Source organism: Melitaea cinxia, chromosome 4 (genome assembly GCF_905220565.1).
Source record: "Melitaea cinxia chromosome 4, ilMelCinx1.1, whole genome shotgun sequence".
Taxonomy (NCBI): Eukaryota; Metazoa; Arthropoda; class Insecta; order Lepidoptera; family Nymphalidae; genus Melitaea; species Melitaea cinxia.
In genome coordinates, this window is record NC_059397.1 from 6,977,385 (window position 1) to 6,994,856 (window position 17,472).

Here is a 17,472-nt window from a genome sequence, read left to right on the forward strand (position 1 = left end):
TGATATATATATATATATATATATATATATATATATATATATATATATAGATGTAAGATGATAATAGTCACAGGACTGTCGATCTGTAGTGTTAAATGATAAATTGCCCGTCGGATAAGCTTAATTAATGCATAATGTTTTATAAAAGGCATGGGCATATTATAGAGCTTGTGGATGTTCATACAAAATAAAAATAAAAATGTAATGATAACACGTTTTGGGACAACCTGCTGTGTTATTTCTTTTAGATCTAAAATAAAAAAAAGAATGAAATTACACGAGAGACACATTTCATCTTGACATTTCCTTTTTCAGATGCTTGGCTTTGGCTCGTCGAACGCGTTTGGTATTTTGTTCAACAATTTCTTCCTTGAACAAGACGGTGCTAGCGGTCTCCCGCTTGTCATTGGTGTTTATAATGGAGCACTATCGATTGCAGGTAAGTCAGTAGTATAATTATTTTATTTAAAATTTAAATTATTTTTGAGAAAATTGTACTAAATTCATAAAATTTTTATTAAAAAAAAATTACGAATCCAGTGCCTGTTCATTGTACAAGATTTCCTAAATAATGATTTTTGTAACAAGCTTATTAGAATTATTTCTATAACACTATGTCACAACGTAGTACGCGAAGAGTCGGTATGTCTTGCAATGTGTAATACAATAGCTTGCCTTAAAATTGGTCTAGTAACCTTACGAAGTATATAATTGTGTTTGCTCGCAAACGAAAAAAAAACCGACTTCAATTACATCGACAGGTAATACAACGTAGATCAACGAAAAAATAGTCAAGCAACTACGCGTTATCAAAGATTACCCAAAAAGTAGTTATCAGATCTCGATAAAATTTGATGAAACCACACATAAACATCAGCTTTCGATTAAATTAAAAATTATCAAAATCGGTACACCCAGTAAAAAGTTATTGCGGATTTTCGAGAGTTTCCCTCGATTTCTCTGGAATCCCATCATCAGACCCTGGTTTCCTTATCATGGTACTAAAATAGGGATATCCCCTTTCCAACAAAAAAAGAATTATCAAAATCGGTACATCCAGTAGAAATTATGCAGTATAATAGAACGTAGGTCGACGAAAAAAGCGTCAAGTAAAAACGCATTATTAGATATAACTCGAAAAGTAGTTGTTGGATCTCAAATAAATTTAAATGGGACCAATTGGCACACACCACCTTTCGATTAAAACAAAATTTGTCGAAATCGGTCTACCCGGTCAAAACTCCTGATGTAACATACATAAAAAAAAAAAAAAATACAGTCGAATTGAGAACCTCCTCCTTTTTTGGAAGTCGGTTAAAAATAAACTATTCGAATAGCATTAAAAATAGATAGGCAATCTAATCTATCTGCGTAAGGCGCATATTTAAATCTTCCTAATAGTAGTTAACAAGAAACGAAGACTTCACAGTTTTAAGTCTTAAGTCTTACCCATATGTTTGGATTGTAATTAATAATTTTATTTATTTTTTTATTTTAATCGATACGAAATTTATAATTATTCAAGCAAATTGTAAACTGTCAGAAAAAAAAGAAGGACAAAAAACTCTCTAATCGATATGATTGTTCTTCTAATTATCAAAGTAAAGAAACAGTTCTCAGACATTAATCATATCAGGTCAAATGTTAAATCTCAAGGCTTATGTTACCAATTCTGATTGATGAAAGACTATTCATATTTTAAGCCATTAATCTAAACGTAAAGAGACCGATTTAAGACTGTCAATGGCAAATCCATTCAGTTGCCCCAGTTATTGATTAGAACGACATTTAAATGAAAACCATATCCAGTGTAATCCGAATAAAGACTACGAGTAAATGTCAATGTGTACTATATTCATGAAACTGTAATCTTAAACATTAATATGATTTAGTATGTAGGTATGTACTTATTATTTGAGTTGATTAATTAGAGATAGTGGTTTCACTGATTCTCTTTATAAATAATAATCAGAGATAGAGAGAGAGAGAGATAGAGAGAGAGAGAGAGAGAGATAGAGAGAGAGAGAGATAGAGAGAGAGAGAGAGAGAGAGCATTAGGGAGCAGGAATTCGACTTAAATTTTTTTTAAAGTATGAAACGAATGTATTTAATTTAAATTTGGACATAGCAAAGATATAATAATAATATGTTACGGAATTTAATACAAACTCAAAAACATAATGTATGTATGAATTTTTTATTAAAATCCGGTCTTCAAATTTTTTAAAAAACGATTCTAATAAATGAATTTAATTTAAATTTGGACATAGCAAAGGTATAATAATCATGCATATGTTATGTAATTTAAAATAAACAAACTCAAAAAGATAATGTATTTATGAATTTTTTATTAAAATCAGTTCTTGTAATAAATTTTTATTTTATGTAAAAAAAAATGTCAAATTTATTAGGCCGTTTCGTTGTCAAGGAAAACTTGATGTAAAATGTAAATGATCTACATTTTCGTCCATCACATTAAAAGTCTTAGACGTTTTTAAAATTATGTTAATTTTGTAGTGGTATTAATTTTTTGAACAAAATTAACTAAAGTCCTTATTTAGCAATTGTAACACTATAAATATCGGTATAACAGATAAATAAGTCTAGAAGTCAAGAACTACGTGAACGAAAAATCGGGGATGTATAGTATGATTTAATTCATACTAGCTATACCTGTGCGAATAATTCACACAAAATAAGTATAATAGTTATCACTTTACAAAGTAACAAAAAAGTATTTATACGTGAGTAGATTTGAAATTTTAACAAAAATTTACCGACCGTCAATCATCTTGACGTTGTTTCTCAATAATATATCTACATATATAGTTTTAATGATTAATTAATTTACAAAAAATGCCATAACAAGCAAGCAATTATCTATAAAATTATATATAATTTATGTGGAATAATTGTGAGGCTTTTTCTGAAAAGGGACGCAAACATCTTAAACCTTAGCGTAGTTATATAATATATGATACTATTATATATTATTCATTGAATATTACTTAATTTAATTTTCTAAAAGATACATATCTACAACAACATTTCCTTTTAACGATAACATTTTCTTTTAACGATATTTTACTAACAGTAAAAGTGTCAGGTTTTCTTGTCATCTATACACTCATAGACATAAATAAAATTTAAATGTGTCTGTGATTTCAAAATAACTGTGTTTTCAATTAAATATATTTATTTACACTTCCGGTCAAATGCCCTGTATTTTGGATGACTCTAATGGACATGGGCACACCAAAACACCTTGTTCATTTGCTCCGACGTTTATACGAGGGTGGTACTGTGCATCTGTAAGGACAGACAATAAGCTTTCGGCTAACTTTCATCCTAATGCCGGCGTCAGCCAAGGGTGCATTATTTCCCCGATTCTCTTCAACATCTATACTGAAATGATAACGAGACGAAGTTTTGAGAACTGGGCAGATGGAGTAGCAATCGTAGGCTTAAAAATCTCCAACTTACGTTATCCGGATGATACCACACTATTTGCGACTATTATCTGCCATATAGAAGAGCTTTTCCAAAAGATGGAATCCATAAGTCTAGAATTCGGCCTCAAGATCAACCGCAGTAAAACTAAAGTCATGATTGTCGGCCGAATTAACAACAACTCGCCAGAAGTGACTCAAATAGCGAACTGTGATGTGATCTTATGTCTATTTAGGAGCATTAATCTAGAATAACGGAGGCTGCATAGACGAAATAAAACGGCGCACGGCGATATTCAGATCAGCTATGGATAAGATGCAAAAAATATGGAGGAATCGTAAAATCACCAAGACCACTAAGATTCGGCTAGTTATAGCGCTAGTATTTTCCATATTTCTCTACGCTTCGGAGACGTGGACCCTGCGAGAAAGTGAGAAGAAGAAAATAGACGTTCTCAAGATATGGTGCTGGAGAAAAATGTTAAAAGTGTCCTGGAATTAATTTCGGACCAACAAGTCCATTCTGGAAGAACTCGGCATCAAGAAACGTATATCTTCCATCGTGCAGCCTCGAATTCTCACTTTCTTTGGTCACGTGACTAGACGTGACAATGTCTCCATCGAAAAGTAGAAGGAACCAGACCTCGCGGCAGATTGCCTATGAGATGGACGGACCAAGTAAAGGCTGCAGTGGACGTTCCATTGCATGTGTGCTGCCGAAAAGCAGCTGTCAGGGAAGAATGGAGACGGATCGTCAAGCATGTGACTGGGAAGTGATGACCACGACCGCTCTGAAAAGAGCGTAACGAAAGAGATGACATCATGACTCCCACTTTTCCTTAGTTTTTGCGTCGAATACATATTTGAATATATTGTTTCGTTAAACGTAAAACGTTTACGTTAAAAATATTATAAACTCAAAAGCCTATATGGATCGATGTGTCTTAAAAGCTTATATTTAACTTGTGATGTGTTCTATGTATGCCTGTTTATTGGGGTAGAATCTTGCAACTTAATTTTTAAGCATTTATCTTGAATCGATTGATCTGAAATTTAGTATATACGTTTAGTTTAGATCGCAATGCATAGTGTGACATTATTCTAAATCCAACATAGCGGAACACCCAAGATGACGGACAGTCAGATATCAAATGAAAAAAAAAAAAAAACGACTGTGCTTTAGACTACACGACTGAAGTGAGACATCTTTAGCTCCATCTAACTTATATCTCCCTCTGAACTTCCGTTCGCCTCGTCCGATCACACTTTTTGTAACGCTCTCGTCATGAATTCACCAGCTTACTCCCCAACTCAATCGTGCGTAAAAAAAGTTTTACTTCAAAAAGCCTACTGAGAATAACTCAAAAAATAAAGTGACGTCACTTTAAATCCAATATATATCAGCATATGTATATAATGATTGTCGCGATATTTAAATATTTAGATACATAAACAAGTAAATTACAAAATTGATATTAATTTAAAAAAAATCAACTTAAGTAAATACGGATCGTTAAATTTTGCGACCAGATTTCATCCAGGTCATATAAATTGTGTAATGACGCTATATACTCGTATTGATAGTAAGAGCTTTAAAGGAAAAGTTCATTTTATTCTTTTTAGCCCAAATAAAAAAAATAAAAAAAATAATACTTTTAATTTATTTCATATGTCCGGATTACGACTAGTAAAAAATTCGGGTTGAACCTGTCATCTAAATCGATAGACTTAGAAGATTAAAGCGGTGTCTACTATTTGTTTTTTAATTAACTCGAAATTAAAATAGCAAAGTTTGTTGTTAAGTTTTGACATAAATTCTGTTTGTATTTATGTTTGTGTTTGTGTCGTACATAATATTTTAGACAAATGTCACGCTTAACGCTTCAGCCTGTAATATCTCACTACTGGGCGTAGGCCTCTTTCCCCATATAGGAGAAGGATCAGAGCTTAATCCACCACGCTGCTCCAATGCGGGTTGACGAATATATTATATATATTAATATATATATATATATATATTAATATATATATATATATTAATATATATATATTCCTTACTATGAGTAACGATTGCTATCAGGTGTACATGATAACAACCGGAACCGATGGCTTAACGTGCTCTCCAAGGCAGGGTGGGGAGACCCACAAGAACTGCACAAACATCCAGACCATGGCAAACACCTGTATGGCCAATACAAATGTTTGTCATGTGCGGGGATCGATGCCTGCAACCGCCAGCGCAACAGGCACTTAGACAAATATGCGAGCTCATAAATAAAAAGAGTTTTTTTTATTAGAACTTATGTTGTTTGGAATCCGCGACTGATTAAAATTAACGAACTTTACAGTATTTCTAATCTACGTAACATTATATGAGCAGGTACTAGCGACCCGCCCCAGCTTAGCATGGGTGCAATGCTGATACTAAATATAAAGTATAAGATAAATATTTTTGCTATGTAAGTACAAAAAATGTGTCTATTTATGACATCCCATTAGAAACATCTAAAACTATCAGTGTTCCTCTACTACATTATGCATATATCATATGTATATATAAACCTTCTTCTGGAATCACTCTATTAACTAAAGAAAACCGCATCAAAATCCGTTTCGTAGTTTTAAATATCTAAGCATACAGACAGCGGGAAGCGGCTTTGTTTTATACTATGAAATAAAATAGTAAATTTAGTTAAGCTTAACTTACATTTTAAAGTAGGGTAAAATAGGATATATTATTAAAAGCCTGAAATCATTGTCTGACAAAACAGCGTATTTTACCATTGCTCTTATACCTATTACTCACTGTGTACAAAATATGTTAATTGATAAATAGAAGTATCATTGATTTTCTCGAATATTTAGAATGTATCATTAATTATTGTATTTGTTTTAAGGGTTCCTGAGTGGAATAGCTTTAAAAAAATATTCCTTTCGTCAAGTTGGTTTAGTTGGAGCTGGCTTATTTGTTTTAGGAGATATATTGACTATATTCGTACAAAGAACTTACCAGCTTGTGTTCACTTTTGGAGTTATACGAGGTATATAATGTATACGTATTTCACATCTGAGCTAAGTATTAATTTATAAGTGTCAATCTACCCATAATAACCGGTAATATCTTACCTTCAACCCCAGTAGTCACGTCAAAATAGCTTGTCCTAGGACAAACTAGTTAGAGTCGTACGTGATCGGTACATAAAAACCGATAATAATTTTTTTAAGCTCAAACCTGACATAATTTGAATATTGTTTACGACTGATTCGTTCAAAATTATATGTATAACTTTTAACATTATTATTTACGACCTGTTTCATATATTTGTTGTACACATGTTTGCTTAGATATGCTTGTCTTTCCTATGATTTCTCAGTCAGATTCATGATTTGAGTAAACGAATCATTAGTACTAGTGAATCACTCTCTTGGTTTAATACAAAATGAAAGACTCTCGCAATTCCTTTCTAGGTGCAGGTTTTGGTGTAATGATACCTGTGAGTTTCACAGCGTTTAATTGTTATTTTACAAAAAAACGGACAGCAATGATGAGCGCAAATCAGACAATGAGCAGTATGGCGTCTATAACTTTTCCAATATTAGTAACGTTTTTACTGGCGGAATATGGTTTTCGGTGGACCTTAGCTCTGATAATGGCCGTTGACTTACATCTACTAGTCGCTATGATAGTAATGCATCCTGTTGAATGGCATATGATTAAATCTCCCGATTGCCCCGAAAGAGGTAAGTGTATGCAATACTTATTTGAAGTTAGTACTTGTTGTGAGCGTCTTGTGTTTCTTATACTTTGCTTTTTGTGACGAGATCTTACATCCATCCATTATGTGTATATATTCTTAGTTTAAAAGTAAAGCTTTCCTAACTATTCCTTTGGGCTGCATTATCACATTTCTGTTTTATTTTAAATCATTATTAATATTCACATGTAGTCAACTAAACTAACTACTCTTTCTTTAGAAACATTAACACCATTTGTAAGTTGTCTGCAATTCATTTTCATGTTTATGTATTTTTAGAACTATCGGCTTCTGACCTAGATCATACTATAAAATGTAAGACCAATAAATCGGAAGTATTTGATGAATCAATAATAAAAATGTTACCAGGTGATGATAATGTAATTGAAATGAAAAAAACACAGGTGAAGTCAGGTCGACACGAGTCTATACAAAAGAGTATAATGTAAGTTAAAAAAAACCAATCTCGTTATGTAACCAAAAAATAATTAAGATTGTACGAATACAATATTTATTTAATTATAATATTTTTCATCCTGTTGTCTTTATCGCGAGCCTGTCTGTTGGCCCATTAATTTTGTCACTTAAATTACAATTTTAAAATACTTAAAATAAGTATCAGTACTATATACTTTAAACTATTAAATTTAAATGAATTTATATTAATTTAAATGTAAATATTTTAGTAAAGTCATATACGACAACGTCGAACTCGACTTATTGAAAGATCCTCGATTTGTAAGTACTTTGGTTGGACTTGGGTTTGCTTTCGTCTCTGATGTGACGTATTTGGCTATGGAACCGATGTTATTATTTTCATATGGATATACACAGGTGAAATATATACAACATTTATCTTTTATTTATTACATATCAATATTAGTTTTAAAATGATTATAAAATGTAAAGAGTACATAAATAATTTTATAAAAAATAACCGCAAAAAAGCAATGCTCCCAATTGTTGTTGTATTGCGTTAGGAGCAATGTGCTTTACTTACTTTAAAATAATTTGACTTAAATAGAAAAAAACAATATAGGTATCATTATCATAGCCATCAATTTATCTACGTTTATTCATAGTGTAAATTTTCAATAGATGATTAATTTTTTGTCATTAAAATGAACTACACAAATCAGCAACATAAGTACTGTCATGTCATGTGATGAATGTAGAAATTATTCAATTTGTCGTTCCTGATCAAATAAATGATTAAAATGTAAAATGAATTTTATCTTTTCAGATGCAAGTAGCAACGTGTGTCATGATTGGTGCCATAGCTGATCTAGTCGCAAGGTTCAGCCTAGCTGTGTTTACTTATTTTTATAATGTTGACAGTAAAATACTTTTCTTCGCCGGTACTTGTGTTACTATGGTTTTAAGAATAGGTAAGCTAATTTTTGTTATATTTTAGTCTTACTGCCGCACTCAGAAAAGTTCATTAGTCCTAATTGGTACTTAAGTAATTTACATTAAATCCCTTAATTATCGTCACATCCCAGAGACATAATTTAAGTGTTCGTTAGTTAATGACAGATTTAAGTGACCGTGTCAGGGAAATGACTTTTTCGATAGAATATCGATAAGTGTTGGTGTTGTTGTACGTAAAAATGTAAATTTAAATTAACAACATTTAGAATAAATTACATAAAAAACCTCATTTTATGCATAAATATGTAAGAATTAGTTCTTTTGCGATCAGTTTTTATCAAAAAAACGTAATGAAAAGATACTTTTGCGTTATTTTTAATACTACGTTCAGTTTTTTTTTTTTCAGTGGTAATATTTAATTCCTACTGGCAGTCTGTTTTAATATATCAAACAAATGTTATTTGTCAATCGGGTTTTCGGCTTTCGATCGTTATCGCAAAAATTTGATTTTGTTGGATTTTGATTCAATCTTTGTTGAATTTTAATTTTGTAAAGTAATGGTTGGTAAATTACTACCGAAAATATTTAAGTTTAGTTTCTCTGAACCTTCTTGCATAATTTACAAACTCGACAAAATCTTCTAGATCAGACATCACACTTGTTTATAATTTATTTATTAATTAGATTAATTTATAATATTATACACCACGGGCTACTGTTGTCATATAACATAACAAGCTAACCTCACTTTCGAAACGTGAAAATCTCCATTTAACAATACTTAAGTAAGGGTCCAGCAATACTTAAAGTTAATGGATGATTAGTCATATAACAAATCATTAACTGACTCTGAGAGACAACTTTTTTAAATCTGTACTTAGTAATCGTTTAAGTAATCATTAAACGTCTCTGAGTGCGGCAGTTAGTGTTTTTGGTGTGATGTTAAAAATTAAACTGCAACTGTCCATTAAGTTGTTGTTATTATTGAGGTATAGGGCACAGCAAGACATATCATGCTTAAAATGTGGAACAGCTTAACTGGGGAAATACCTTGACCTTAGAGTCTTCTCTAATCGTAAAGTAATCCTTAGAGTCGTCTCTGTGACCTTTAACAGCTAAATAATATTGCTTTCAAGCAGTTTTGTGGTACTGTGTTGAGTAAGGTGGCCAGAGCTCTTGAGATTGGGTAAAGTCGGCAACACTCTTGCGATGTTTCCTAAAAAGTAGATACCAAAATTATTCAGACCAGAAAAAAATATACAATTCATCATTACTACGGAATGATCTTTGGAACTATGTTTTGTTTAATTTAACCCGTTTTTGTTTTTAGTTCTCGTAACATCTGACAATTTGAGCTTCGTGATCGCAATCACGGCAATCTCAGGTCTGGTCAGGTGTTCTGTGCAAGTTCTATTTCCTTTAGTACTTGTGACGGCAGCGCCGGATCGTTTTCCGGCTGCTTTAGCATTGCATATCCTATTTTCTGGATTCCTGATGTTAATGGCCGATCCGTTAATAGGTAAGATTCATTAAAATCATTTTCGGGTACGTGTATATGATGTACAATTTTTGATGACAAATAAAATAAAAAATAACCAAGTTCCATACAAACTTGTCCCCTTTTAAGCTATAAACATCTAAAATCCTTTCTTAAATGATGCCTGTAGTATAAAAACAACAAATTGTCAGTATTTCAAATTTCTATTATTAGTGTAGATATGTCGCGCGTTGGCGTAACGGTCACAGCACTGGTTTGTGGCTGTTGCGCTGGCGGTTGCGGGTTCGATCTCTGCACATGAAAAACATTTGTATTGGCCATACAGATGTTTGCCGTGGTCTGGGTGTCTGTGCAGTCCTTGTGGGTCTTTCCACCGTGCCTCGGAAAGCATGCTAAGCCGTCAGTCCCGGTTGCTATCATGTACACCTGATAGCGATCGTTACTCATAATAGGGAATATATCCATATATGTGGGTAACACAAAAATAAAATCTTAGATATTAAAAATAGCACGGTGTCGTCTCCTGTCAAAGATTTTCATTGTAATATGAAACTTTGAATAGTTACGGGTTTCTGTAAAGAGCTCACTATAGACGGCGCCACGGTTCGCTTAAACCGTAATTTAAAATTATCATATCGAAAATTTCGCTCGAGCGGGTGTATCGTTCCATAGCTTAATTGGCTAGAGCGCCGACACGGTACGTCGGAGACGCGGGTTCGAACCCCGCTGGAGCGGTCAATTTTTGATATGATATTCAAAAATGTTTAGAATTCCTAATGTGGGTAACACAAAAATAAAATCTTAGATATTAAAAATAGCACGGTGTCGTCTCCTGTCAAAGATTTTCATTGTAATATGAAACTTTGAATAGTTACGGGTTTCTGTAAAGAGCTCACTATAGACGGCGCCACGGTTCGCTTAAACCGTAATTTAAAATTATCATATCGAAAATTTCGCTCGAGCGGGTGTATCGTTCCATAGCTTAATTGGCTAGAGCGCCGACACGGTACGTCGGAGACGCGGGTTCGAACCCCGCTGGAGCGGTCAATTTTTGATATGATATTCAAAAATGTTTAGGGAATATATCCGCTAAGCCACATGGGGAAAGAGGAATATCCCAGCAGTGGGACATTACAGGCTGAAGCGTTGATATGTCAGTCAGGATATTGCATTAATAATAAATACTCTTCATTGTACACCACGAAGAAACATTACAAAACTTAGTAGGTAGGTACATTTTAGAAGTATTATTACTCGTTTCGAACATTGAAATTCCATCTCTTATGTCTGTCATGTGATATGGATTCGTTCGACGCTGAAAGTAAAGGGTAAATATTTTTTGCAACATTAACATATACGTATAGTGAATGGTCACTCACTCATACACTGTGTAATTGGGAAATTTCGATAAGTACTATGATTTTGACGTTTAAATTTGGCACAAAGTTTGATAATGAATAGAAGACGACATTAGGAACGGAGTTTCTCAGAAAATTTTCTTTTTTACCATTACTAGGGCAAGGTTAGAGCTTGCACGTAACTTTAATGTTTTTGAGAAGTATGGTGACGATTTTAAGACTATTGATAACAATAAAAAGTAATCTATTTTAGTGTTATTAAATTTCATTCTAGTAGATGTATTGTAACTTTTTAATTTTTTACATAGGGCTGGGGTTTAGACGGCTGATTACATCATGTACTTTTATAAATTAGAATACATCGATTGTTTATAATTATTATATTATTATTTATTTGTTTCAGGTGTTATTTACGAAACAACAGGCAGCTATGTCAATTGTTTTCTGGCTATGAGTTTCTGTTGCTTAGTTTGTGTAGTGCTTTGGACTGTAGAATACTTTGTTAGTCGTAGAAATAAATCGTAAATGTTAATTATTATAGACCAAGTATTATTGACTTTAATAATCACATATCAATATAATAAGCACAAGGAAAGTTTGTAACTCTGTTAAGTTCTGTTATCTTTCTCGTCTTTATCTTCTCGTATTATTTTTATTATGTTTTTATTTTCCTCGTATCGTGTTACCTTACGCAAGAAATATGTACAAGACTCCTGACTTCAGACTTCAAGATATCAGTTCTAGTACGTGAAAAAATGTAAATTTAAAGTTGGGATGAAATTTAAATTATTTATTTATTTTTCCTGAAAAAACTAGAAGAGGGTAAATTAAAATCTTAGGTAGAAACAAAGGGCAGATCAATATCTATAGCCTGGTATTCTTTTATTAACAAATTATTAAATTATTATATATGCAGACTGGAAGGGGGGGGGGGAGATGCCTGTGAAAATTGGATCCTTAACCTTAATCTTAATTTAGAGGTCGCGCATCTATTTTCTCAGTAAATAGCATGGATACACATTCAATCAACGGAATTCTATGTGCCATAAAGATTTTTTTAGGAAATTTATTACTCGACAAAAAATGTCTCTTATGATTTTTCGATAAATCGACGAGTTTCAAAGTTAGTCAAGGTTAAATTTAAATTTTTGTTTGTTGTGAGGCCAGCGGATAAATTTATTTTCGCGCGCTTATTAGTTATTGTTTGCATGTAATAATATTGGAGTAAATATCGTTCTTAAGTTAACAAGAATTGATACTGTATTCATCTAAATAGTTTCCCAATTACTGCATGTAGTAAGCAGTATGCATGTGATCATTTCCTGAAAATTATAAATTTAACCAATTTCACAATTACTATATAAATATATACCCTTAAACGAAATTTATAGAATTTAAAGCATTGACCTAAATAAGTAAAATTTATAAAGATGTGAGATTTGTTTAATAACGCTTGTTTACAATAAAATGTAAAAAGATACGATGTAAACGATGACGATACAAATAGACTTTGACAGTGGGAGGTAGAATAGGTTGAATAGGCCAGTAGGACCTGCTTCTCTTTAATTAATAAAATGCAAATTTATGTATATGCGAATAGAAATATCTCATAAATAAAGTAGAATTCGATGGTATGGATGGTAAGCAATGAATCAAAAACTTTGTACTATCGTATACTGTCATGTCGTATAGGTCAGGGTGCGGTGTCAGCGACCGCTTGTGGTGTGCGGTCAAATGATCTTTTGTTCACGATTGTGCGAGTTTTTCGGTGTAAATATTTAAAAGTAAGATCAAGTCACAAAACCATCTATGTGTTATGTTAATGAGTTATCAAAAAAATGTATACATAATTATGCAATAATTCGCGTGATGTTTTATTATGTTTCGTTTGCATTAATAGTATCAAAGAATTGTTTGTATACAATATTTACAGATTATGGGCAGATTCAGTCTAGCTTGGCTAGAACAAAAATACAAATATCCACCCCGAGCGGGAATCGAATCTGCAAAACGTTGGCGTTTAAGGCAACTACCCGCACTACTTCACCAGAGCGGCTATTAAGTGTAGGCGACTTAATGGTTGTGTTTTATTAAGAAAACTTTGCATATCGTATAATTATTACACAAGCTTGAGAAGGTACGCTCTTAATTATTTTTTATACGTCTGGGTTACCAGTACGTTCTATAAAATAATTAACAAATTTTTCTTTAACATACAATGGTAGCTTCTTAAAATGCCATACAGGTATACTTTCCGTACCTAAGTTTGAGCATTATTATTTTCATTATGTAAGATTTGAATAATGATAATAATTAACGATATTAATAACTTAACGACTTTGGTTTACGATAAACTATCAATGACAGTCATTCAGACGCCAAATGTTATGTTTTAACGAGCGTCGAAAGTCGGGTGTTTGTACATATTCAAGTTGTGTGGTATAATGTATTCTTTTCTTTTTTTTTGTTTTGAGATACGTATACGTAATAAGTAATCTGACAAATTGTATATTATTATTGTACACAAAAAGTAAATAATGTAAAATAGAGTTTAAACAGACCCATATACAAAGTATCATGTATGTATTGCAGTTGAAACTTAACAGCACATTTAATGAATCAATTGTCGAGTACAAACATGAGAAATAGTGATTAAGTATTTTAATTTTAATTCGTTTTACTTGGTCTATAAATAATACTAATAGTTTAAGTTAACAATCGTCATTAGCATACAATAATGTACCTATAAATATAATTTAAAACATTTAATAAGAAACTCAAAAGTGGAGTTGGTCACATAAATGTTCATATATTTTATGAATTTATTTTTACTTGTTATATTTCAGAGCTTTAAAGACGACAAATAAGTTATGTTAATGTATCTAATTAATAGCTTTGTTGTATTATACAAGCACCAAAAGTAGGAAAATTTTAAACTCAATTTGTCAATATTATTGTTTGATTAAATTTTACAATAAAAAGTTAATGTTTAAATTGAATATCTTTTTAAATAACTGTTTTTGCTTGCAAATAAAAAAAACCGCCTGTAATTATGTAGACACTTATCGAAAAAATAGTCAAGTAATTAAGCATTAGGTACTAGAGATAACTCAAAAAAGGACGTGTCAGATCTCAACCAAATTTAAATTAGACCACATGACAAGCACTATCTTTTGATTAAAGAAAGAATTATCGAAATCGGTCCACCCAGTAAAAAAGCTATAAGGTATAATACAACGCAGATCGACGAAAAAATAGTAAGTAAATACGCATTATTAGCAATGACTCAAAAAGTACTTGTCAGATCTCAATAAAATTTAAATGAGGCCAAATGACGCGCAGCCAACTTTTAATTTAAAAAAAAAAACCATTGAAATTGGTCCACCCAGTCAAAACTTCTGAGGTAACATACATTAAAATACATCCGAATTAAGAATCTCCTTTTTTGAAGTCGGTGTAAAAAATACAGTCGAATTGAGAACCTCTTCCTTAATGATGTTGTTTAAAAAGAAAACGAAAATGGAAAACTTATAATTATACTTATAGTGCATTGACATTTGGTTTGAGTGTGAATATTAAAAAATTGATTTTTAAAAATGTGTAAATGAAATATAATTTTCGTTCGAATGTTTCCTCAATTCACTTTTGATTTATTTAAAATCGAAAATATTTTACAAAAAGAAAAGAAACGTAGAGCTCATAATCACACTTAGAGTAGGTATATACATATACATTATACATACTCGTATGAAGCGAAAATATATAAAATAATGAGTATATAATAAAAAGGCTAAGAATATAAGTATCTTGGATGTACGCTTATTTTTCAGTTTTGGTTTACTATTACAATTTCGGGAATATCTTAGCATAATGAAATGAGACTATCCGCGAGAGAACGAAAGTAACCGACATAGTCCACAGAATCAGCCAAGTTGAAGTGGGAGTGGGTTGGTCACCTGTGGCGCAGGACCGATGGTCGATGGAGCAGACGTGTCCTGAGTGGAGATCGCGTCTTAGCAAATGCAGTGCGGGTCGACCTCCGCCCCGCTGGACCGACGATCTACGTATAATTGTGCGGTGTATGCTGGATGAGGATTGCGGGAAACCGGGCTGTCTGGCGAGAACTAGGGAAGGCCTATATTCAGCAGTGGACTGCAATAGGCTGAACTGATTGACTGACTGACTTAGCATATAGTTTTCTCTATTAAATTAAAATTAAAAATCATTTTGTAAGGTATTATGATTTTATCAGTATTATAAAAGTATATATTTTATAATATACTTGTCGGCATTACCTTCACATTCAATAAAATCAAATAAATTGAACAGAATTATTTTATCATGTGCCAATAATATAACCAATAATTACCATATAATTCTTTTTACTTTTTGGCCGGCGGACTTTAGTAACCTGGCGATTATGAGTTTTTGAAAAAGAGTGCTTTCAGTTGTGGAGTGCTATTTTGTTCTGGAATAAAGTTAGATGTATGGGGAAAATTTTATCAAAGTTGTGATTTGGTATACATGTTAAGCGGAACAAGGATAAAAACAAAGTCAACTGAATAGATGCTCTTTTTATTATTTAGTATTGCTAATTTCTCTACCGTTATTGGCGCTGCGGTTATAGCGCTGGCTCTTATTTTTATAGGTTTTTGTGATTGTATTGGCTCTAATAATCCGGACTATAATAGTATCAAATGAGGATAAGGACAACGGCTGTGGGCATGTTTAATTAATGCAATACAATTTTAATTTCACGATTGCTTTTCGATGAATAAATAAAATAAAAAAATAGAAAAAAACAAGTTTTAGATCATTTTAATATTAATTAGGTAACCTTAACTTCTTTGACGCAAAATAAGAAGTTGTAAAATGAATAATGCATAATTATTTAACAATTATTTAATTCAAAATAATTTAGTTTATTTAAAAGCCTACAATTTTAATGACTATTTAAAATTATATTTATCACAATAGGATCGCGTGCCGTGCTGAGTTTGTTTATTGTAAATTAATAATTCACGAGGGACTTGAAATCTTAATATATTAATATAATAAAACCTGTATTAATATCGTGACTAAACTAAATTATTGAAATATAATTAGAAACTAGCAGACTTGAAATAGGTACATTACGAGTATACTGTCTCGTAAACTTTAAGCAGTCGTTAAGTTTTCTGAAACTTACCACGTTTTTTGTGCAATTTCCTATTTTTTTTTTGTTTTGCAAGAACCTTATTTAAAGTAGTAGGAAATAAAAATATAAATTATGTGGAGTTAGGGAAGACAGATCCTAAATGATGATGAGAAAAAGAATGAGTGTAGTGAGAATTCGTGGTCTCAGCCACTGTAGCTCGTACAGTAGTCTAACATTGGTATAGTGCTGAAGATTGTTACAATTCCACGCCTTTAAGTTTCCATGAAACACTATGACCAAAACATATTTATGAGCTACATTGGACATACGAGCATATGTAGCAAGTGTCTGAAAATTGCAAACTTAGCATTGTCCAAGGAACATTTAGGTTTTGTAGAATACTCGTAAACAGTTAGTAAAACTTGTAAATGTTTTGTACAGTATACAATTACTAAAAGTAAAATTTACTCTAAAGTCTCATTGTTAACTGAACGTGTATACTACGAGTGATCCAAGCTAGTTAGAGATAGTTCATAGAATAATCTTACGAAAACTAGTTTGAATTTTCACAGGTAACATACAGCACGACGACTTGCTAAATCGTTTGACATACTTTATTTTTTTGTGCGTGTCCATAACACAATGTTTTCAACTTTATGCATACTAACTGCTTAAGTTTAATTCAGCTAGAATTCCAGGCAACTCTTATACTTTGCCCAGAAAATGGATGTTTGATGCAGTGACTTTAATATTTAAGTATACATTATTAACATCATTACAGCCTATGCAGTCCACTGCTGGACATAGGTCTTCACAAGTTTACGCCAAAAATAACGTGAGTTCATGTGTTTTGCCCGTAGTCACCACGCTGGGCAGGCGGGTTGGTGACCGCAGGGTTGGCTTT

General features: G+C 32.1%; 1 protein-coding gene across 1 annotated transcript; it reads left to right on the plus strand.

Annotated features, from left to right (window-relative positions):
- Window positions 1–4,578: 4,578 nt before the first annotated feature.
- Window positions 4,579–11,969, plus strand: LOC123670246 (monocarboxylate transporter 1-like). The gene is made up of 8 exons (XM_045603754.1): window positions 4,579–4,588; window positions 6,347–6,490; window positions 6,918–7,190; window positions 7,484–7,649; window positions 7,891–8,038; window positions 8,448–8,592; window positions 9,906–10,094; window positions 11,835–11,969. The coding sequence occupies exons 1-8, from the start codon at window positions 4,579–4,581 to the stop codon at window positions 11,954–11,956; spliced, it is 1,197 nt and encodes a 398-aa protein (XP_045459710.1). The 3' UTR covers window positions 11,957–11,969.
- Window positions 11,970–17,472: the final 5,503 nt, after the last annotated feature.